Source organism: Phaenicophaeus curvirostris, chromosome Z (genome assembly GCF_032191515.1).
Source record: "Phaenicophaeus curvirostris isolate KB17595 chromosome Z, BPBGC_Pcur_1.0, whole genome shotgun sequence".
In the NCBI taxonomy this organism is placed as follows: domain Eukaryota; kingdom Metazoa; phylum Chordata; class Aves; order Cuculiformes; family Cuculidae; genus Phaenicophaeus; species Phaenicophaeus curvirostris.
The window spans coordinates 60,680,121-60,703,092 of NC_091431.1; the positions used below are offsets into that span (position 1 = coordinate 60,680,121).

Sequence of the window (22,972 nt, forward strand, 5' to 3'; positions counted from 1 at the left end):
CTCTGAGCATCTTCATGGCTTCCTCTGGACCCAACAGTTCCATATCCTTATGTTGGGGGTTCCAGAACTGGAGACAATACTCCACAATACAAAGCAGGCATCAGGCAGAACACGAGTGCCTCTCAAAGGCTCTGATTTGAGGAACACCCAAAGCCCACCCACTCCGCCTTGCTGCCCGCTCTGTCCCACAGCAGGACACGACACATGTGGCCAAGGTCTGGGCACTGTGCAGAACGGTCACTGTGAGACACGTGGGGAGTTGCACCTGTTGCTTCACTGAGGAAACCCATTCCTCTTGGCTCAGACACACACACGTTAGAGCTGTGGTGATGCAGAGCTAAGGAATTATGAAAGCCCCTCCAGCTGAAACTGGGAGAGGAGGTGGAGCCCCCTTCCTGGCAGCAGTGCGGGCTCCAGCGTGGTGCAGGCTGCACAGCCGCTTTGCCGTCACCTTGGGCAGCTGCGGTGTGGGATGCGCTGTGGTGCCTTCAGCCAGTCCCCGTGCTCCCTTCACCCCTCCAGGTCTTCCTGTCCCCCGCGCTTGAGCTACTGCACACCCCCTTCCTAGTGCCAAGCGTTAAAGATAACGCCCCCAAAAGGCCACCAGCTCCAAAGGAGGGGGACAGGGGACTCCAAGCACAGACGACTGGAGATGTTAAGGCTCCGCAGGTGGAAAGTGCGAGGCAGCTGCGTGAGCACCGCTCACAAAGCTGTGGCAAGGATGCAAACACGGGTAAAGCTCTCAAAATTGGGTCCATCCATGCTGAAGCTGGGATAGATGAGAGCTGGTGTGTCAGGAAAGGGCTTGATTTCTGCCACACCCACCAGAGCTGCCAGTTGTCTGACAAGCTACAAATTATTTGTATTTTCGTTATGAACTGGCTGCTTTCATCCTTTAATTATTACTAGTGGCAAACACTAGTTTCAGGACGGAGTTGTTGGAAACATCAACAACAAAAAAATTCCAACTGCACATAACGTTTTCCTAGTCCCCATAGAAGAGCTATTTTTAAGGACTGAAATAAGCCACAAAACTAAAAACCCATTATAAAGGTTTTCTCATTGGAAATACTAACAAGTTACGGAATTTGAGGAAGCAATTACCATATTCCACATCACTAGCTAATCAGAAGTGCATGCACGTGAAACAAAAGCAGAGCCTGCATAGTCCGTCGCTAGTGGCCATTTCAGACAGGACTGGCAGCAATTTCATCCTCACACACTGCAGGCATTGGCTCAGGAAGAATGTTTCCCCAAAACCAGCAGCTAGTCCTTTCTTAAATGGGCTGAATAACTCGGTGTTTCTTAAACCATTCATCAGCCCCCTTTTCCCTCACTTCTCTACTTCCAGAGATGGCTTATGGCCTCCCACAGAATATGACTTTCAAAAGTCTGCCTCTAACCTTAGTCTCAATTCAGTGCTCAATTTTATATGCAGGCACACCTCACAGGTTTTTGTTAATTCCCAGTTTTCTGTTTCTCAGTGTTTAAACCTGACGGAAGAAAATATGGGACAACACGCACCGATCAATGTGATCCAAGTGAAGCCGTTTTATTTAGGGTTCGTTCTGCTTTTATAAACTTGTTTAACTTTAGCCCGCCTTCAACAGTTACCTTCCTAATTTGCATAACACAACAGAGTCGTTGTAACCTTTTATAACCTTGAGGACCCTGGCTATGGCTTCCCAGCTCCTCCCAGCCACAGTGCTTGGGTTGCTCATTGTGTGTTGCTACCCAACATAAACCTCACTGCTTTAGCTTAGTTTCATTTGGACTAAATTCAAACATCCACCCCATATGCTGCCCCACTGCAAGCTACAGACCAGTAACTGCATAACACAGGGCTCTGGGACCAGCAAGATACTTGTATTTAGAGGGAAGAACTCCTCCAATGGAGTGTAGGTAATGTGGAGTTTGGAGAAGTTTGTCTATTTAGACATTTGGGGCAGCAAGAGTATGGCAAGATGGTCATTCCAGACAGCAGCAAGAGCTTCCCACTGCTCCATCAACCCTCCACTCCCAGTATGAGCTGTTGCAGTAAGGAGGCATGAGGGACTCCACCAATGGAGGTATACGGGATTCAAAGACTTGGGAAGGAAATAATAGGGAAGAAGAGGTTGCAAAGGTAAAGTCTCTTTGGTGGAGCTGTTACTTGAGGACAGCCTTTCATCCTGTTCCTCAGGGTGCGGAGAGGATTGCTTGTAGTCCCACCATGCTACCAGCCAGGCTTAGCATAAGTCTGGATGGGGAGCATCAGGCACAACAACAGAGCATGGTTTGGCTCCTGCTAAATTAATGAAGTGTTGTTGAAAAGGAGAGATCAAACAGAGCAAAGAAAGAGCCCAGCTCTGCTTAGCAAACCCCAGCCCTGCTACCAAAACAACATAACTGCTCAACTTGCAGCAGACTTTAATTAATGAAGAACTAGTTTTGGTTAGACACACAGCCAGATTGTTCCATTAATTCTACAGACACAGACGTTGTCTCTAAGTGTACAAATACCTAAAAAAATAGAGTTCTGCAGCGAGAAAAGCAGGTCTGCCCCCTCCATGTTATTGAAAGATGAGATGCTTATCAGAAGCCAGGTACAAATACAACACCCAGGTTTTACTTTCATGAGTAACTCCTCCCTCCGCACAGAATCTCATCACATATTACTTGCACCTCAGAAAACACAAAGCATTGTAAAAAAGAACAAAAGTTACATTAATTACATTGTTTGATATTTTAATTGAGATCCGTGGGGGTGTTTTGTAAGTTTCTCAAAGGCTACTATGAAACACAAGAAACATTTTCAACAAGACTGAATGAAAGCACAAATCCCAGTAAGTAATTCCACGTTTGGAAAAGACTGTAGAAAAGCCTGATTTTAACTAAGAACTACAGGATAACCAAAAGCTGTAGGGAATGTCCTTGCAAAAATTCCTCCCTCAGTTAAGGCTTTGAAATGCAAGTTTTTCGGAGGTGTGGAGCACCTCTAATCTCAAGGCAACAACTGAGAATTAGAAGTCCTTAACATCCTTGAACATAGAGCTAGACAATTATTTTCTAAACAAAACTAACTTTACAGTAAACAGCTATTAATCTTATTAAAAATGAGATTGATACCTACCACTGAGAGCTGGCACTGTAATTGCCAGTCACTCAGTTGTTCCCCATTTATTGGATGAAACAAATAATGCAACATTCTATGGTTGGTATTCTTTTATTATCTACTATTGATTAAAGTATTTACACTCCTACTTTTCAATCCCCAGTTTAGCACTCATAGCTATGGCTTTTACCTTTATATTTAGCACATCTTTGTGTCAAGTTTCATTTCAAAAAAACCAGAAACCTCATACCATAAAGACAAGTCTCTATATTACTATTTAAACATATTAACTCCAGAAAATGACAATTTATAAAATAAAAGTCTGCCAGTAGCTTTCTTCAAGCTCACGTTTACCACAGGTTATACTGAGCTCATCCTGTTTTAAAGTGTCCCTTTAGAGTGTTCTGCTGCCTTCATGTGGAATCCGTTTTCTCCTTCAGTCCCCTGCCTCTAAATTTAATGCAAAATAAAATTAAAAAAAAAAAATTCAGTAGCTGGCAATTTTAAGCAGAGGTATAAAGCGCTACATTACCTACATTGCCTTTTACTGAACTAGGTTCTTGAACACTATAGGAACTCTGTGGAATTTTAACCAGTCAGCATTGGAAAGGCACAGGACTTTTGCGCTCAGAGACCTCCAGCAACAACGTTTTTTCCCCAGCTTGCAAGTCAGGGACCACTGTTAGCATACAGCGAACACTGATCCAAATACTCACAGGTACCCAACTGTCATTTAAAATAGAACCCACCAGATTTTACTGACTCTTCTGCCTCAGACACCTTCCAAATCTTTAGCAAGAGTTTGCTTCTATTGCAAGAGGAGAAGAGATGAAGGTACTCTTGCATATACACATGGATGGTGTGACAACAACACAAGCTATTTCCTATTAAATTCCTCAAAACGCTGTCCATGTCTGTGGTAGTTTCTGTTCCATGATACTACATGCATGAGGATGGATTTTTTCACATATGAGAGAAGTTCAGTTGTACATGAAAGCTAATTTTGGTCCACTTCTCCACCTTCCTAGGGACAGCATATAGGGAAGGTCACCACTGATGGTTCAAAAACCAATGTAAAAGTTAACAAAAATAATTTTGTATTTTATCCCTAAACCTGCATAACATTGTTATTTGTCCTAGTCATCCACCTTTTCATTTTGCGTGTCCACTAATTGTTGAGTTTTTAAGTCTTCAGCTTGTACATGATCTTCCTTAGCTGCATCATCTACTTGATTAGGTTCCTTTTCTTCTGCTTCTCCTTGATTGACACTCCCATATTCTACTTGTTCAAGGTCCGCTCCATCTGTAAGTTCTGCCTGTATCTCTTCCACCTGTATTTGATTTACGTGCTCAACATGTAACTGCTCCACATGCACTTCAGCCCCTTGTTCAGTCTGAATGTGTTCTACTTCCAAGTAACTGATTTGCACCTGCTCCTGCAGTTCATCCATCTGTGTGCCTTTCACTTGATTGTCCTGTATGAGATCCTGGTGCATCTGTTCCACAGTTACCTGTGCAGGATCCACTTGTACCTGAATTACTGGTAGGACATGGACTTGCTCCACTTGTTCTATTATAGTCATTGAAGTAACTGGTTCAGCTTCCACTGGAAGAACCTCTTCTGTCATTATTCGTTCTGAAATACTATGTATTTCTTTGAGATGCCTTCTCAGCTCGCTGCCTTGCATAAACCACAAATCACATAAGGTGCAGTGGTTGGGTTTGTCACCTGTGTGTATCACCAGGTGATCTTTGAATTGATCCCAGCTGTTAAACACACTGTTACAAACCTGGAAAAAAAGATACTCTATGTTAAACAGTGCCAACAGAAATATGGCAAAATACAGTGCCTATTTCAGCTCACACCTTCACATAGTGTAGCTTCTTGCTACTTGGATTAAAAAACATACACTTTAACAGTAAATACTGAAGTCAGCTTCAGACGGACAAGAGACCCAGTATTATATTTATTTATTTCTCTTTAAGAAATAGGGTCCTGCTTTGCGCTGTGTACGCACATGACATCTATGAAACTTATGAGCCGGCATTTGAAAATTTTCTTATTTTAACCTTACATTAAATACACAGTGTCATGCCTCAATAACTGTCTGGTGCTAGAGTTTTGGGCGGAAAGTTATTTAGGTAATAATACTGTTCAATGAAAGTGTAATACAAACTGGCTGTTTACTGAAGTTCTAGGTGCAGTACTACTACTAGCCAACTTTTTCTTATCAGCTTTCATTTACCCATAGCATAGCAGGGTTAACCAGCTAGACTAAACTTTTGCCATTCAAAAATAAATACTCAAGTGATTTCAGCAGGTAACACTCTCTTAAAACTTCTTCCCTTTAATTCTCTTCCAGCTAAAAGTACTGCCTCAACCACAGGCACGTTATTTTCACCAAGCACTTGAGCACACTTCCTTCCCTTCAGCTGGCACTAAGATAAGCAGCCTGAAAATGACACTCAGGGATTGCACATATGAATGAGATGACAGGGTAGAAGAGAGAGCAGTAGGGTAGTCAGGCTCGGAGTAAAGAAACAGGCTTGGGAATCTTTGTCCATGCAAGTGTTCTCAGCTGCAGAAAGCAGCAAAGAAACGCACATTTCAATGCCCCTTCACTGCTAGCAAATAGTTTTAAAACAAAATGCTCTATCTTCTCATATTTTCCAGCAATAGCACAGAAATAAAACAGTACTTTGCATTTTGGACTTAAGTGAAGCATGCTCATGAGCCTAGGTCAGTGTACCAAGAATCTTGAAAGGAAGCAGAAATACCAGATGAAGCAGAAATGCAGATGAACATTCACCTTACCCATAAGAATCTCTCTGATTGTATTATAAAGCTCCATATCAGTAATTCCATATTTTAAATGGAACTACTTAGATACAAGAATTTATCTGCATGTTGTGGCTGAATGCAATCCTTGTATTTATTTTACTACAAGTACTTATTGGAGACATAAGCCCACTCCCGTTGCCTTTGCTGCTCAGTACTCACACTCCCTCAGCACAGGGAGGAGAAATCCAGCCTCAGACTTTGCTACTTCCCTTACCCACCTGACATTCATACAGCTTCTTTCTCCCCTTTTTAGCTCCAGCTCCAGACTGACAGGCCGTCATGTGACATTTGAGTGTGCTATTCCTAGCAAAACGTTCATGGCAGTTTGGACATTCAAACGGTTTTTCACCTGTTAAGACAGATACAAGGATTTGTAAGTGATTTTTAAGCTAGTTTTCTGTCATCTATCTTTTCTTCCCTTCTTCCTTTTGTGGAGGCTGATAAACATGCTGTAAAGATGTGGCCAACTGGATTATTCTACAAAAGAGGAAGACATTCTATGTAAGCTTTATTTATGTAATAAAAGGGTAAAAACCTAATGTGAAGTCATAACTTTCATTTAGAAAAAAGCCAATGTAATAATTACCAGTGCCATTTAAGGTACACCTAGGTTTTTATGGAAGTTAGATTACTATTGTGATGAAATATCTTACATAAATTTCTCTTTTTGTCTAATAATATTTATAACAAGACAATCAATATCAGTAAATATATAAAGTGACACATTAAAGAAGGAAATATTTAAATAACACAAAGTTTTACTTTCAAAAGCAATAACAACTTATGCCTGAGAGCCAAAACTGAGCTCCAGAAGAAGCTGGCATGAAGTGACCACGAAATAACAACGCATCAGTATTAAAACAAACAAAATTCACTTCCCTTCAAATACAGAAAAGAGAAAGCATGAGGGACATAAATGGGCACAAGTAAGATAAAAATTCTTTCAGTTTGGTCACTTTATTTCAAAGCTGGAACCAAACACAGAAGCCAGCTAAGGATAACACCAAGAGAGGCTCAAAATAGGTTCTGTTTTTTCTTTTTCATCCAAAGTAGTATATAATTATTACTGACATCTAGTAGTAACAAAGAACAACTGGGGCCTTTGTCTACTAATTTCATCATGCACAAACACAATGAAATTCAAGTAAATTAAAGTACAAAAAGTAGGAACAGTGTCCTTCTTCTGGAATTTTGATAATTAATCTACAGAGGTGCTGACACCAACATCACTACTGAAACAAATGGCTTAATGAACCACAAAAGAGGCTGAGACATTTCAGTGAATATCGTTAAGAATCTACCTTAGTTTAAAAGCCTGCATTTTCAGGAATGCAGTAGTTATTGACAATTGAGATGGAAAGCCAATAAACCTTTATCTTCAGAAATAAAAATATTCATAAGTTCCTAATTAGCTTTTCAAAAGAAATCCATAAGTGGCCTACAATTCTCACTTAAACACCTACAGGCTGCAGCAAAATGTTAAATGGTGGGAACACTGCCCTTAATGGTTACAAAATACTATAGTTTTGGAGATGCTGTACAGCTAATGCAGAGGATGCTGAGCTGCTATCAGTCTTGCAGGTCAAAAATAACAGACCTTGCCTAACCAACCAATGGATGCTACAGCAGAAAACTCACACCCAGACCTTCACCTGTCTTGTGATCTGGTCACATTTAAGTAGTTACTTGGAGCAAGGCACCAATTAAGGACAGATTTATTCTATTCCTACTCAAATTCTTCGGTAATCTCCAACATTCTGCCAAAGGGTCTGAAAGTGATCATTCAAAGATAATGGTGGCAATATCCAAATGCCAAAAGACATGTGACTTGCACAGTGCAAATCAAACACTGTGACCTGGGCAGCACCACATACAGCAGTGATGGAAAACACTAAACTATCCTGCAAAAGGTGACAACCTGCCACTTCTCCCCGTGAGTTATCCAAGTATGAGTTTAGTCTTATCTAACCAATAAGTTATGAAAAGGGAGCGTTTTGGCCTGATGCAAGGATTGCCTTTTTCTCCCTTTATGAAAATGGATGAGATTTCACTTGCCAAACATAAGTAACACACAAGACAAATTCTGATGGGAGTATTTTTTCAGACTCAGAAGCTGCTTAAGGCACTGTATGCGTGAGTGAAAAACAAATTCAGTGGGTCTCCTTCTTTCCTGTTACTGAGACAAAGATAACAGTCACTGTCAATGTCTAAGTCCTACATCAAAAAGAATGACCAACGCTGATAAAGGGCCTATTTCTGCTTCAATTGCTACTTTCATGTTATTGCTGGTGTTGTAATTTAAGCAGCAACAGGATCACATAATTGGTAGGACATGTTTGCCCAGGCCTCTTTATTTAATTTTAGCATCCAACCAGTGCTATACATAATTCAGAATTTAGAAGGCCTTTGGCTGAATGGCAGTTTTTCCACTGACCTGAGGAGACCACAGTTAAATGGTTGTACCTGTTCTGATTTTAAGGTTAAGACTTTTGAAAATGCTAACCCAGAAGTAATTAGATTCTACGCATTAGACTTGTATTAATATGTAGTTAGCAAGTGCTCTGTACCTCTGCCATATGCTAAATTGCTTTGTTGTGAGAATCCTTCATTGCAATAGTAACCAACATACTGTGAATTTTGGGTTACTCTGTTAATCTGCCACAAACTTTCCTCTGAAAACACTGTTGTTAAGTAGCTTGTGTTTGGATTGCTCCTAACAGAGAAACAGTCCCTGCTTCAAAGAGAATAAAGATTTGTTAACGACTGCCTATAAAAAGAACTTTTAAAGGACTACGGTGAACAGACTGGACATGGAGTCATAGATCAATACACAGCAGTCCCATACACGGAAATGAAACAAATGAAAATTAGAAGGTTGTAACAACAAGAAGCTGCAGAGCAAACTGGTCTGCAACCCTTCATTTAGTTCTTAATGATGACCCATGACAAAAGGATCTGCAAGATCAGAACCACATATAGTTTACCTTCAGAGTTATCTGTTTTAATGCTCAGTAACTGTTTGCATAGTAGACTTTTCAGTGAGATGATAAAGTAACATTTGAACTATATTATATCCTATACTACAAATAAAAAAGAAGCACTGGTCATGTTGTGTTCAAAAGATGCTATCCAGACTTCAAGACATAGATTTCACAATAAAAAAAGTGTAGTGTTGTCACTAGAAATGTTTTGCTGTGTTAGCTTTGTTAACAAAAAAACTTCAAATAATAGATGAGGTGTCAAGAGCAAGGACTAAGCTTTCAAAACCAGATTGTGAAAGACAGAATTTTTAGAGTTTTTCTTTATGTTTAATGCATTAATAGGAATTTGTTAGGAAGTTCTCTTAGATAAAGAAACCCCTAAACTGTAGTCCACTGAGAAGATCATAGTTCAGATCATATTTCAACAGAAACATTTACTAGTAGAATTGTGAAAAATAAAACTAGCTCCCTCAGTTTAGTACTTTTGAAGAGGGAAACATGCCTTAAGAAATTATTTTGAAAAAAAATTCGAGGTGTTGATTGACAACTGACTGAACATGAGCCAGCAGTGTACCCAAGTGGACAAGAAGGCCAATGGCATCTTGGCTTGTATCAGAAGCAACGTGACCAGCAGGTCCAGGTTGTACTTGGCACTGGTGAGACTGCACCTCTAATTCTGTGTTCAGCCCTGGGCCCCTCACCACAAGAAGGACGTTGAGGCTCTGGAGCGAGTCCAGAGAAGAGCAACAAAGCTGGTGAAGGGGCTGGAGAACAGGCCTTATGAGGAGCAGCTGAGAAAGCTGGGGTTGTTTAGCCTTGAGAAAAAGAGGCTGAGGGGCGACCTTATTGCTCTGTACAACTACCTGAAAGGAGGTTGTAGAGAGGGAGCTGGCCTCTTCTCCCCAGTGACAGGGGACAGGACAAGGGGGAATGGCCACAAGCTGCACCAGGGGAGGTTCAGGCTGGATATCAGGAAAAAATTTTTCACAGAAAGGGTCATCAGGCACTGGCAGACGCTGCCCAAGGAGGTGGGTGAGTCACCGTCCCTGGAGGCATTTAAAAGACCTTGGATGAGATGTTCAGGGAGATGGTTTAGTGGTTGATAGGAATGGTTGGACTCAATGATCCTAGAGGTCTTTTCCAACCTACTGATTCTGTGAAAAATCTTTAAGATTTAATGGACTTGAGAAAGTAGCTTCATCGGTGCTTTCCAGTTCTGTTGTTAACCACCTCAATCCCTAAAAAGTTTTCATCAATGAAAAACAAAACAAATGAACGAACAGGAAAAAAAAAAAGACAAACCAGCATTTTAGTTATCACTAGAAGCTGAGTATTTCTAGCACTGAGGACTTGTGTGTTCTCTTCAGTACAATTTCTATTTCCCCCCAGACATGCAAAACCCCCAAATGCTAGAGCCAAGGCCACAAGGACAGGACTACAGCAGCACTCTTACCTGTGTGCTTCCGGAGGTGCTCTTTAAAATGTCCGAAGTGGTCAAACTGCTTATCACAGTACTGGCATATGTGTATTTTTTTGCCAGGTCTTTGCTTCTTGCTAGCCCCACCTTCATCAAGGTGGTAACAGGTGAGGTGCTGTTTCAGAGCACTCTCTCGCAGGTACCTTTTATTGCATATGTCACACTTGTAACTCTCAGTAGAGTGTGTTTTCATGTGTTCCTTAAAATGGTAAAACAATTTAAACGAACGGTTACATTTCTCACAGTGGAATAAATTGTTCACGTGTGACAGCTGAAGTTCCACAATTTCAATACCTTCTACCTGTTTGCATGTGGGATCAGTTGCACTGTCACCTTCTTCTTGGATCTGGCATTTTCTCTCTCCTTGACGATACTTGCTGGTGATATCTGCCAAAAGTGCCAAAGCAGATTCATCCGATGTACCCGTTGTCTGTATGTACTTTATGGATTGCTCTGCAGAAGCTACTTCTTCAAGTGCTTCCATGTTGTCATCTTCCACTTCAATCGTCCCTTCAGCAATCTCAACCTCAATTTCAACAGGCTCTGATTCTGCAGATGGCAATGTTTCTGTGATAACATTAGAGGTTTCAGCTATCTTCCTCTTTTTTAGTTTACTTTGACCTTCTGCTTGATTCGATTCTAAGGATGATGAATTTTCTTTGTTTCTGTAAAGCATTTTCACAAACATGGTTAAGATCCATGAGCACCAACATAATATTTCCTGCCTAACACTGAGATTCTGCATCCAACACTCTCCAGCTGTTTTTCAAATAAACTGGATGATGAAAGACCACATAACCTGCGTGCTCATCAGAAGCTAATTTCTCCTTGATCTACTCAGAGCTGTAAAATAGCATTGTTAAAGCTGTAAAGTGTTTGACATACAGCTACTAAAGTGTTTTAAATAGCTCTGCTTGAATGATAGCAAGAACCTATCAAGAAGGTCAGCTAACCTAAAGACATAGGTTTATCTAAGAAACTTGTGAAATTCTGTACTTGGAAAGAAATTTTCCCGGAAAGGAGTTGTTTGGATTTCCTACTCAGAAATAAGATTCACGTCCTTTGCCTCAGGCTCTGGAGTGTGTGCAATTGCCTGCAGTGCTTATAGGTTGTTAGAAAACACCACACCTGTTACTTCACGCAACAACTATTATAACATTCAGGAAAACAGATGAGGTAAAAATAAGAACCACTAGGATGTGTAAAGGGTACCTAGACCTATTTTCTGTGCTTAAACACAACCACCAGCTCTGTTTTGGTTCTCCCTGCATCATACACACAAAACCCTCTTCTTCCAGAGGTTAGGGATAGCTTCCCATCTCAAACACTGACAGAACTGAGTGGGCCAATGCTTTCAAGTCACAGCCTCAAGATCATCCACAGCTCTTAGGTGCTGGAGGTTCTACTACTGATTATTAGTTTCAAAAAGAGTAGCTATCATCCCTGCAAGCCAGACTGACAGGAGTAAAGTGGCCTGGTGAATCCTTTCACATAATCTACGCCCTATCACGCTTTCTAGTAATAGGAGAGAAAAGGCTTTGTCTAGTATCTCCAAGTCCTATGTTAGAGGTGGCTAATGATTTAACGCAGGATACAGCTTATTAAATTGCACCTTGCTCTATTCAGACACAGGAAGACAGAGCACCTAATCTTTAGCCTGGCTTTCTCTAGAAGGTGACAGTTACTTGACACATTACCGCAAGGAGCTCCAGGTTCACATACCAAAAGAATAACCTACTCAGCAAGGAGACTACTTTCTTTGACCACATTGTATGAAACTTTGAATGGAGATACATACATACATACATACAACACTACTGCACTTCAAGGAATAACAGTCACTTACTTTCGAGTCTAGATTACATTATGCACAACTCTTTGATGAATTATCCAAATAGTTCTGTGATCATTTCTACTTCGGCAGCAGATTCTGAAACTTGCCCCTTTCAGTCAAAGGTTCCAACTGAGACACTGCATTTCCCCTCTTACTGTGGACTAGGAAACAGAGACTGACAGAGGTACTCTATTTCATTTTTCTAACCCAAAAAACCTACACCTACCCAAACCAAACAAACCCTCACAAAAAACTTATCAGTATCTATGAACAGTGGAAAAAGATCAAATAGACTGGCAGACATCGAAGGTCTGTTTTATTTCCTGAATTAGGAAAAAAAACCAACTATTTTGGTGATACCATGATTAATCTTAATAATGTCTAAAAAAAGATATGTGTGGGGTGGGAGGGTAGAACTAGAAACACACAATCCTTGCCTATTAAAAGAAAAATTACATATGTTAGCAGCTCTACTGCCAATCCACAGAACAAGCACAGAATAACTTAATTTGGAAGTATAGATTGATGCTGAAAACCAGTGTATCATGTAATGGAGGGCTTTTTTAAACAAAATATTAGCTGCCTGCTAGAGGAATTTGGGGCCAATGCTACATTCCTTGGCTAATGAGTCTATGGGGCGATGGAACAGTCTTCCCTTAGCCTGAATGCAAAGAGCTTTCAGTAGATCTAGAAGAGAAAGCCATAATACCCATAATGCTGGGAGACATTTATTGCCTCTCCTTCTGCTTCAAGCTGGCAGAACAATGTAGCATGCAGGAGAAGTGAGAACGTGACAGCACTGTGTGAAAGTCAAAGGGAATGAAAGGGGAGAAAAACAGCATAACCAAACTGGCATCTGCTTTTGCTCAGATTGGAGTTTGGTGATGGAGTACAGTTCCTGGTACTGGGTAAAAGCTGCCACAGCAACATTTGGTTAAGTATTGATCCCAGTTACATTTATTCAAGGAGTTTAAGAGGTTAATTTTGCAGCAGGAAGTTCTATTCTCTCAGAAATAGCAGAATGCTAGCAAATCAAAAAAACAAGCACAAGGTTGTTAACATTGTCTAACTGCCTGAGGCACATGGTCACTACGTGGGCAAGTGAGATAGCAGAGACCTGGTGTTAGATACTACAAAGTCACAGCACTACGTTTACCAGCCATGTCCCTTGTCATCAAATTCCAGCTCAAGAAATGTGACATTCATTTTTCAGCCTGCATAATTCTGACACATATCTTAGGGTAGAAGGGCATATGGTCCCACACAATTATAGGAAGCTTCAAGATAAGCAACAGCACTGCAGAATACTGGCAGTCAGATCTTGGTAAAAGAATTCTTATGACTCTATATTTCAATGCTAGGAAGAAAAAGAGGCTTATGTGCTTACCTGGTTTCAAGAGCTTTGATCGCTTCTAACATCTGTAGATACTCAGCTGCTTTCCAAACATCATTTGCTTCTTCCTCACCTTGGACCATTAGTTTTGCTGTATAGGTGAACTCAATTAGGTGACGAAATGCCATGTTACTTACACCTGTATACAGGCAAGAAAAACAACAGTTTCTTTTAGCAGTTCCTCAGTCTCATTTATCTGATGAATTATGCACACCTGACTGCTCACCATTTTGCTCACAGTACTGTAGCTGCCAGTTTCATAAAGATGACAGACTTAAAAATCTTATGCTGGAATAAAAAGTCTATCATTGAAGCATGTGAATCTGGAACAGCTACAGAAAAAGAAGGAAAAGAGCAACAAAAAGCTGTTTGAAGAAGTACAGGTTTAAACACAAATCCACAATCTCTCTCTCTTTCAGGAGACCTGAGCAGCAAGTTACTGAAGGCTGAAATATTGCTCCAGGAATTTGCTCCCTTACTACCAGGCAAATTTTGCTCCAAGTCTATCCTGTTCTTGCACCCCAGCCAAGGTATCAACCATTGGCCATCACTAGCAGACTTTTTCATATAGCCAAAACCACACAGTGTCTGCTTGACCTTCATTAGGCATGTATTGCGAGAAAAGAAAAAACAGAGGGAAAACACATCCATAGAATGTCACACTTTCCCTTCCAAAAGATTTAATTTGAGGCTGTTCTTTTCTTTTTAATTTTTCTTCAGGGGAAGATTTTTTCCAGTGGTGGTACCTGTTCCAAAACAACTCAAGAGCTGAGATCTAGAAAGCTAATTGATAAGATCGAGCATGCATGTAAAGCTGTACCAAGGATGCTACAGTCATTTCCAGCTTGGGGACACAACTCTGGAGGTTTTTACTTGCACAAATCAGATTACCTTCAATCTCAACCAAGGGCTCCTGAGTGAAATCTTGGAAGAATTTGTAGAAGAACTGGCTACAGGCAGCAAGAACAGCCTTATGAGCTTTGAAATGGTGACCTACAAAGAGAGACAAAAGTGTTGGTTTAGGTTAAGTCCTTCTTCCCTCATCATGCAGAATAAGTGCAGATGGAGACAAGACACAACCCGGTCTACAAATCCATTCCAGTAGCATATTGTCACAGTACATCTTCTTGTAACACGGGATACTACTGCAGCCAGCCTGCCCCATCTCATCCAGACCCTTGCTGACTTCACTCACCTTGCCAAAGCTCTGCAACTCAATCAGCTGGAGGACTCACTCACTCACTCTAGTGTTTGTCTTCTCACATATCTAAGTTACAGGAAAAGTCTTGTACAAACAAGGTTCTCTTTGGTTTTTGTGGCTCTTACTGACTAATTTTATTGCCACTTTTGCCAGCTTAAAAACTGCTGCAGAACAGAAGTGGTTCTGTTCCATTATTGCTGTTTTCCACACTGTGCATTTCCCATTACTACGTTGCCTTCTGCCTGGCACAGGCATGAACATTCATAAGGCTCCATGGGAGAGAGATAAGAGAAGAAATTTGGATTGGAACTATGCTACTGTACATAAGCCCAGCCTTGAGCTCAACACATGGATTTGGTAATACCAGAGCAGGAACAAACATTCAGGATATGTTTTGTGCAAGCGCTGTCAGTGAAACTAGGGTAACTCTTAAACAGCAATTCTTTTATTTGTTTGCCTACTTTTTTCCTAATTCAGGCTTTGTAGGACCCTTTTCTTTCAAGTAAGTTCTTGCTACCCTTTTAAAGATCAGGCAGTACTCCTTCAGCTAAATCTGTTCTAACGGACGTTGCCTTTCTTTCCTGAAATTCTTACCTGTTCTAAGACAGGTAAGAAAGAAACAATCTTAGGCAGTCTATCAGACATCACCTGTCCTAAGGAGAAAATAAGCACTTATATCTCAGTCATCTTTTTAAACTAATATTTGTGTCCTTAGAACATAGGTTAAAAGTAATCTTCTACCCTATTTAACTATATATTAAAATAGTAATAAAGTAACGGAGACATAAGAAGTAAATCTGATTTCAGGGTGCTGTTCTAGGGGCTTTTTTTAAGAGTATTTGTACAAGTTCTCTGCATGCAAACAGTCAGTTCAAGTTAGAGGAAAATATTTTAACAATGTTTTACAAATCCTTAGACGATACGTTAAATATAGTACACCAGAGTCAAAGTGGCTTCTATCTGAAAATATGTAGCCTGTTGTTGGAAAAGCAGAAGCAATGTTGCTGATTACTGCTGGAGACTCTGTTCACCCCAAGATTTTAAATGAAACTCTGCAAGCAACTCACACACTGGTACAGAACCCAGAATTTGTCAGCAATGCAGTTTGACAGCTGAAAGCTGTAACAAACCCAACAACTTCCCAGCACAGCTTTCAGAATTCTCAGAACACCAAGTGTTTCGCAGGCCCATACATACCATCAACAATCAGAGTGATATCTGTAAACTGGTCCTGCTCACGTTGTTCATTCAATCTATCCAAAATTACTTTATAGTGTTCAGGGAATTCCTGGATACATTCCATCGTTTCTTCGGCTTCCATTGCAAAAGGATGAGCCTGCAAATGTGTGGTATGAGAGTAAAAACACTGCACCACACTGTAAATACTGTGGACAGTCAGGTTAGTATACAAACATGAGCTAACGAGCAATGTTCAGGGCCTACAAAACCAACAGAAAGGCTAAACTGTCTTAGTGATAGGTTTACCTGATTTTAGCTGACAGGTAGGAAACAGTAGGGTTAATGATGTGGAATATTGCTGTATTTATACACACTGAAAAAGACTCAGAGTTAAGTGTTTTTCTTTATTCTACAGGTTTAGCAGGGACCACCCCACACAAGCAAATACTGCAGGGATGTAACATCTCCACAGTCAGCTAGTCAACAGCATCACAGCAGCAATGTCAGAATCTTTACACAGTTACTTCTCATAATTCTACCAGTCCACTTTATGGAAGACAACTTCTCAAAATTTTCATACTTAAGTCACATTTGCACCTAGTAAACACAAGATGCTTACTTCATTTAAATAAGGATGTAATTAAAAAGCACTTTTCAGCTCCTGAGTACAGAGGAGTTGCCAGAGGCTTAACATGCTGTCATACCCAAGAGCAAAGAGCATTTTATTCACCCAGCCTACTTAGACTTCTCCCCCTGCAAGGTGAAATATTCTTTGCCAGTCTTTTGAAAGAGACTCATAGGCTAGTAATCGCATGGCCCTTCCTCCCTTACTTATACATTAAACATAGCTATGGGTGGGGGTTGCAGAGGTTCTCGAACCTGAAGAGGTTTAGCATAGCTCTGTGCCTGTGGACGAGACACAGATATTAGTCTGCTGCTTATGCAAAATATACTGGAGTGAGTCCAAGTGCTTCAATGAAAGCATTTCACAAATTAACTCTGGGCAAAATTACTTCAGGTCTGTGCAGCAGTGCTCATCTTCAACTCAGACATTCACATTAGCACAGAAACGCTTTGGGGTTTGTTTTTGGGTTGTTTTTTTTTTCACAGTCTAACTCACTTTGAAGAAGGTACGGTTTCTGACTGAGCTTGAACAAGTCTTAAAGGAATTTGAAATATACAATTTGCTATACTGTTATCCTTGGTATGGACAAGATGAAGAATGCCTGGAGAGCACCTAGTATCAAACCATATATTGAATATAGAGACAGAAATTTCTGGTGTGGCAAAGAAGCAGTTTTCTTCAGAGTGCTAGAAGAAAACAGAGACCAGGTGCTCCCTGACTTCTAGTACAATATGGTTCCTTACAAGTACAGCTGAGCTGATGCCACCATGCATACTAACTCCCATTTGTGGCTATGTAAATTCTACCTCACTTGTAACAAACACATGTGGGTATATGGGGTTCGACAGAAATAGAGAGAATTACTCAATTATGATAAAAGCAAAGTTATTTCCTTACAACTAAAAGACATCAAGTAAAGGAAATCGTGGAATTCCTACACTTACCACAAAACACACTTTCTTGCATCTTAGAAAAACTGGCCCATGGAAAAGTCATTTTGCCAAAAGCACAAAAAAAAGAAGAGTAAAAGCATCTGCTTAAGGAAGTCTAGCTCCACCTGCTAGCACTGGCTTTGCCAACAGGCATGGAAAAACCTATCAGGGTCTTAAAGGGGACAGAGGAGAGCAGCCTGTGAGGGTAAGGGGAAGGTGAGATGGAAGAACGCAGCTGCTGCTGCATTCACTTCACACCCATCATTACAGATGAGGTAAAGCAGACAAGCAGCAGCTCCTGCCTTTCTTTCATTGTGTGGCATTCCAGGTAAAGTCCCAAGTCGGAAGCTGTCAGCCGTTTATTTCGCTGTTTAATTCTTCTTGCCCATTTTTGACACATCATAAAATGACGGATGACTTGTGGTTAAAAGCATAATTTCTTAAAAGTTAAAACAAGCAAAATCTTGACCTCCTGCTCCCATGATTTCTACCTACCTAAATGCAGTTTACTTCCAAACTGGGTGTTTGTAGGGATACCTTACCAAAAAAAAACAAAACCAAAAAGCCAAACTCAGGATAACAGTAGCCTCCCCTCTACCAAATCTAAGAAATTTTAAAGTTTGTCTTTCTCAGAACACTTAAAAACATGACTAAGAAAATACACAATTTATGAGAACTAGTTTATAGCCATGAATTAACACAGAATTAGTAAAAAGGGTGAATTTGCTGCACATCAGAAAGCAGCTGCAGCATTCCTTGAACATTCTCACTGTAAAAGCTCAGTGATACTGCAGAAAAAAACAAAACCAACACAACCGCATATATTCAATAAAAAAACGCTTGCTTCACAGTAAAACGTGAAAGGTACAGTCCTCAGAGAAAACTGAGAGTCCAAGGAAGGCAGACAGAAGTGATCCAAGTTGCCAATTAAGGGTGGGGTCACGGATGAGTGATGGGACTGGACCACTAATCTAACCCTACGAGCCTGTAACACTGGGTGCACCTCATGTAATTTGTGTATGATTTGTGGGTCTGGTTTTATAAACTCCCTCAACGAAGCCATCTTTTTACAGCGACTGTCCTGGAACACAGCAGGGCCTCCATATGTTTTAGGCACTACACAATTGTTTTCCTTTCCTAGGTGGATCCAGCAGGATGGGAGGTGGGCAGCACAGCATTAGGGCAGTTCAGACTACTCCAAAGTACCGCCCTGCTGCAGCCACCTCATGGAAGGATCCAAAGAGGACCTGAGAGGGCCTGTTATCAGGCAGCAGCAGTTGCTCCCAGCTAACAGATGGGAAAGCTCCTTGGGCTCCTCCCAGCCCTCTTTCATTGAATGGTTTGGGTTGGAAGAAACCTTAAAGATCCCAAACCCCTGCAGCAGGCAGGGACACCTCCCACTGAGTCAGTTTTCTCAAACCTGGCCTTGAACACCTCCAGGGATGGAGCAGCCACAACCTCCCTGGGGCAACCTGTGCTGGTGCCTCACCACTCGCATGGTGAAGAAATTACTCCTTATGTCTAGTCTAAATCTTCCCCTCTCCAGTTTATACCCATTGCTCCTACTACTATCACTACAAGCCTTTGTAAACAGCCCCTCCCCAGCTTTCTTGTATGACCCCTTCATGTGCTGGAAGGTCACTATAAGGACTCCTCAGAGCTTTCTATTCTCCAGGCTGAACAACCCCAACTCTCTCAGCCTATCTTCTTATGGGAGGTGCTCCAGCCCTTCGCCCCTGCGGAGGAAGCAGCAGGGAGGCCTGGGTGCTGCACCCCCAACGCCCCACATGGTCCCTGTAGTGGCCTGACAGGGCTTGTGGGGCTGTGGAGAAGCTGAGGAAGCTGGTATCAAACAGTGCAGGGCCAAAACAAAGTGTAAGGGTGTTAAGCTGAATGAGGGGAGGTTTAGGTTAGATATCCTCACCACAAGAAAGATGTTGAGGCTCTGGAGCGAGTCCAGAGAAGAGCAACAAAGCCGGTGAAGGGGCTGAAGAACAAGTCCTATGAGGAGCAGCTGAGAGAGCTGGGGTTGTTTAGCCTGGAGGGGGCTGAGGGGAGACCTGGTGATTCTATGGTTCTCTGATCTTTGCAGCCCTCCTCTGGACCCATTCCAACAGCTCCATGTCCTTCTTATGTTGAGGATTCCAGAACTGGAATCACAGAACCGTTTGAGTTGGAAGAGGCCTTTAAAGGTCATCTACTCCAATCCCCCTGTAGGACCAGGGACACCTTCAAATGGATCAGGTTGCTCAGAGCCCTGTCCAGCCTGGCCTTGAATGTTTCAGGGGATGAGGACTACCTCCCAGGCAACCTGTACCACTGCCTCACCACCCTCACTATGAAAAATATTTTCCTGATAGAACCATAGAATCACCAGGTTGGAAAAAACCCACTGGATCATAGAGTCCAACCATTCCTATCAATCACTAAACCCCTCAGCACCTTGTCCACCCATCCCTTAAACATCTCCTGGGAAGGTGACTCAACCACCTCCTTGGGCAGCCTCTGCCAGTGCCTGATGAACCTTCCCATGAAAATTTTTTTCCTAATGTCCAGCCTAAACCTACCCTGGTGGAGCTTGTGGCCATTCCCTCTTGTCCTGCCCTCTGTCACTTGGGAGAAGAGGCCAGCACCCTCCTCCCTACAACCTTTCAGGTAGTTGTAGAGAGCAATGAGGTCTCCCCTCAGCCTCCTCTTCTCCAGGCTAAACAACCCCAGCTCTCTCAGCTGCTCCTCATAGGATTTGCTCTTCTCTGGACTCGCTCCAGAGCCTCAACATCTTTCTTGTGGTGAGTATATCTAACCTAAACCTGCCCGCTTTCAGCTTAACACCCTCACACTTTGTTTCGGCCCTGCACTGTTCGATACCAGCTCCCTCAGCTTCCCCGCGGCCCCACAGGCCCTGTCAGGCCGCTACAGGGACCGCGCGGGGCGCGGGGGGTTCAACCCCTAGGCCTCCCCGCCGCTTCCTCCTCCACGGGGGCGGGGCCTGCGCGGGAAGGCCCCGCCCCCGACACCGGAGCCCTTTCAGACCCCGCCCGCCCCTCAGGCCCCGCCCCCCGCGGCCATTGGCGCGTGCCCACGGCAGTCAGCGCGACCCCGAGCCAATGGCGGCGCCGCCCGCCCCGCACGGGGGGAGCCAATGACGGCCCGCCGAGCCCCTGGAGCGGGAGAAGGCGGAAGGCCTGCGGGGCGCGGCGGGGCCGCCGGGCACGGCCACTCGGCGAGGGCCGCGGGGCGGGCGGTCCCCGCGCGGGGGAGGCCCCCGGGGACACGTACCGGGCGGCGCCGGCCTCGAGCGGCGCGCGCGCGCGGCCGCCCCGTTAAGCGTCCCGTTACGTCATCAAAGCGCGCATTAAAGCCGCCGCGCTCGCGCCCCCCCCCACCCCCCGCCGCGCCCCGGGGCCCCGCGGGGGTCGCGGGGGAGGCGGCCGCGCCGCGAACTCACCGGGAGTTGCCCCGCGCCGCCGCGCCCGCTTCCTGCCGCCCAGCGCCGCGGAGCCGGCACCGCCGCCCAATCGCGACTCGCATTCCCGGCGAGCCCCGCGCGGCGGAAGTGACGTCGGGGTCAGCGCTCGGCCCGGCGCCCCCGCCGGCGGGAGCGGGGAGAGCAGCCGGGGGGGCGGGGCTGCCGCGCGCGGGCGCGCAGAAAGTGGATCAGCTGCGTGAGGGTCGCTCTGGAGCTGGAGGGAGCGAACGCCCTTTATCAGGCCCGGGCAGCGCGATGGGGGCATCTCCATCAGCCACGTGCAGCGGGACAAGAGGAGCGGGCGGTGTGTTTCCCACTTGCAGGCATATGTGTACGTTTTCCCAGAAATTTTATGCGAATGCATCGACAGAAGCGTGGCCAGCAGGGCGAGGGAGGTGATTCTGCCCCCTGTTCCTGGAATCCTTAGCATAAGAAGGGTATGGAACTGTTGGAAGGGGTCCAGAGGAGGCTACAAGGATGATCACAGGGCTGGAGCACCTCGCAGACAAGGACAGGCTGAGAGAGTTGGGGTTGTTCAGCCTGGAGAAGAGAAGGCTCTGAGGAGACTTTAGAGTGACCTTCCAGTACCTGATGGGGCTACAAGAAAGCTGGAGAGGGACTGTTCACAAAGGCTTGTAGTGATAGGACGAGGGAGAATGCGTATAAACTGGAGAGGGGCAGATTTAGACTACACATAAGGAGTAAGTTATTCAGCATGAGTGTGGTGAGGCACTGGCACACGTTGACCAGGGAAGCTGTGGCTGCCCCATCCCTGGAGGTGTTCAAGGACGGGTTGGATGGGGCCTTGGGCAGCCTGATTTAGTGGGAAGGTATCCTTTCCCATGGCAGAGGGGTGGAATTAGATGATCTTTAAGGTCTCTTCCAGTCCACATCATTCTATGATTCTATGATGTTCTTTCCAATGTTTCTAATGTTCCTATCTTTAATGTTCTTATGAACTTAACAACAGTGAAGTTGCTCACTTGGAGCTTTGAAGACCACTCTCTGCCTGACCTTGCATTTGAGATAGTGAAACATTGCAAGCAGTTGATTACAAAATATACATCTGCTCAGCACAGATCATACTTCACACGAGATGCTGTTATTTCCAAAGAATGAACCCTGTCTGGAAAAACACTGAACCCCCCTACCCCCTCTGCCCATGCTATGAGAGGGACACTGTCTAACTTTCAAAAAATCCAATTACTTAGATGAAACTTGAGTCTACTTCAGCTTAAATAAAAATACTCCACTTTTTGTAATATCAGCTACTTCTTGTATTAGTCTATGACTTCCTGAAAGGAGGTTGTAGGGAGACGTGTGTGAGCCTCTTCTCCCAAGTAACAATGGATAGGATGAGAGAAAATGGCCTCAAGATGTGCCAGGGGAGGTTTACATTGGATACTAGGAAAATTGTCTTCACTGAAAGGGTTTTCAGGCACTGGAACAGGATGACCCGGGAAGTGGTTGAGTATTCCCAGAGGTGTTTAAAAGATGGGTAGATGAGGTGCTCAGGGACACGGTTTAGTAGGGGCACGGGTACAGTTTGACTCAATGATCTTTAAGATCTTCTCCAACCAAATGATTCTACAGTTTTATTAAAAGGAGTATGATGAAGTGGTGTCAGGACCTGCCCTGAAGTATCCCTTTCCACAGCGCCCAGCTCTGCTCCTCCAGCTACAGATCCCTGCAGCTGGAGGAGGTGGTGGCCCAGAGCTGCTGGCCCATGTGGCCAAGGTGCCTCAGGAGGAGGTGAGGTAAGGAATGACCCTGCTGACTTGTCCACGTGCTGGCAATGGGAAACCCAGGTCAGCCAGGCTTTGTCTGTCACCACCAAGTGAAAATGAATTGGTCCAAATAAACCAGTATAACAATTTAACTTGTCAGAACAGACACTATGACTCTTTCTTTGACAGCTAATTGTGGCAACAGAAGAGCTGCTGCA

The 22,972-nt window shown here is 43.5% G+C and overlaps 1 protein-coding gene across 3 annotated transcripts; it reads right to left on the reverse strand.

The window, feature by feature from the left end:
* Window positions 1-1,527: 1,527 nt before the first annotated feature.
* Window positions 1,528-21,114, reverse strand: ZNF131 (zinc finger protein 131). Of its 3 annotated transcripts, XM_069880107.1 has the most exons (8): window positions 21,007-21,114; window positions 16,020-16,158; window positions 14,513-14,614; window positions 13,616-13,760; window positions 10,696-11,059; window positions 10,371-10,593; window positions 6,155-6,285; window positions 1,528-4,884 (listed from the first exon to the last, which is right to left on the reverse strand). In XM_069880107.1, the coding sequence occupies exons 2-8, from the start codon at window positions 16,141-16,143 to the stop codon at window positions 4,231-4,233; spliced, it is 1,743 nt and encodes a 580-aa protein (XP_069736208.1). In that variant the 5' UTR covers window positions 16,144-16,158; window positions 21,007-21,114; the 3' UTR covers window positions 1,528-4,230. The 3 variants fall into 3 exon arrangements, with proteins under 3 accessions (XP_069736208.1, XP_069736207.1, XP_069736209.1); XM_069880106.1 differs by having other exon boundaries at window positions 10,371-11,059; XM_069880108.1 differs by lacking the exons at window positions 13,616-13,760; window positions 14,513-14,614; window positions 16,020-16,158; window positions 21,007-21,114 and having other exon boundaries at window positions 10,689-10,823.
* Between the last annotated feature and the right edge of the window lie 1,858 nt (window positions 21,115-22,972).

Excerpts from the sequence above, each read along its gene's own strand:
- ZNF131 (XM_069880106.1), bottom strand. The coding sequence starts at position 16,143 with ATGGAAGCCGAAGAAACGATGGAATGTATCCAGGAATTCCCTGAACAC. Across the intron at positions 14,615-16,019 it reads TATCACTCTGATTGTTGATG|GTCACCATTTCAAAGCTCAT; the intron begins GTATGTATGGGC and ends CTCTCTTTGTAG. Across the intron at positions 13,761-14,512 it reads GCCCTTGGTTGAGATTGAAG|GTGTAAGTAACATGGCATTT; the intron begins GTAATCTGATTT and ends GCCTGTATACAG.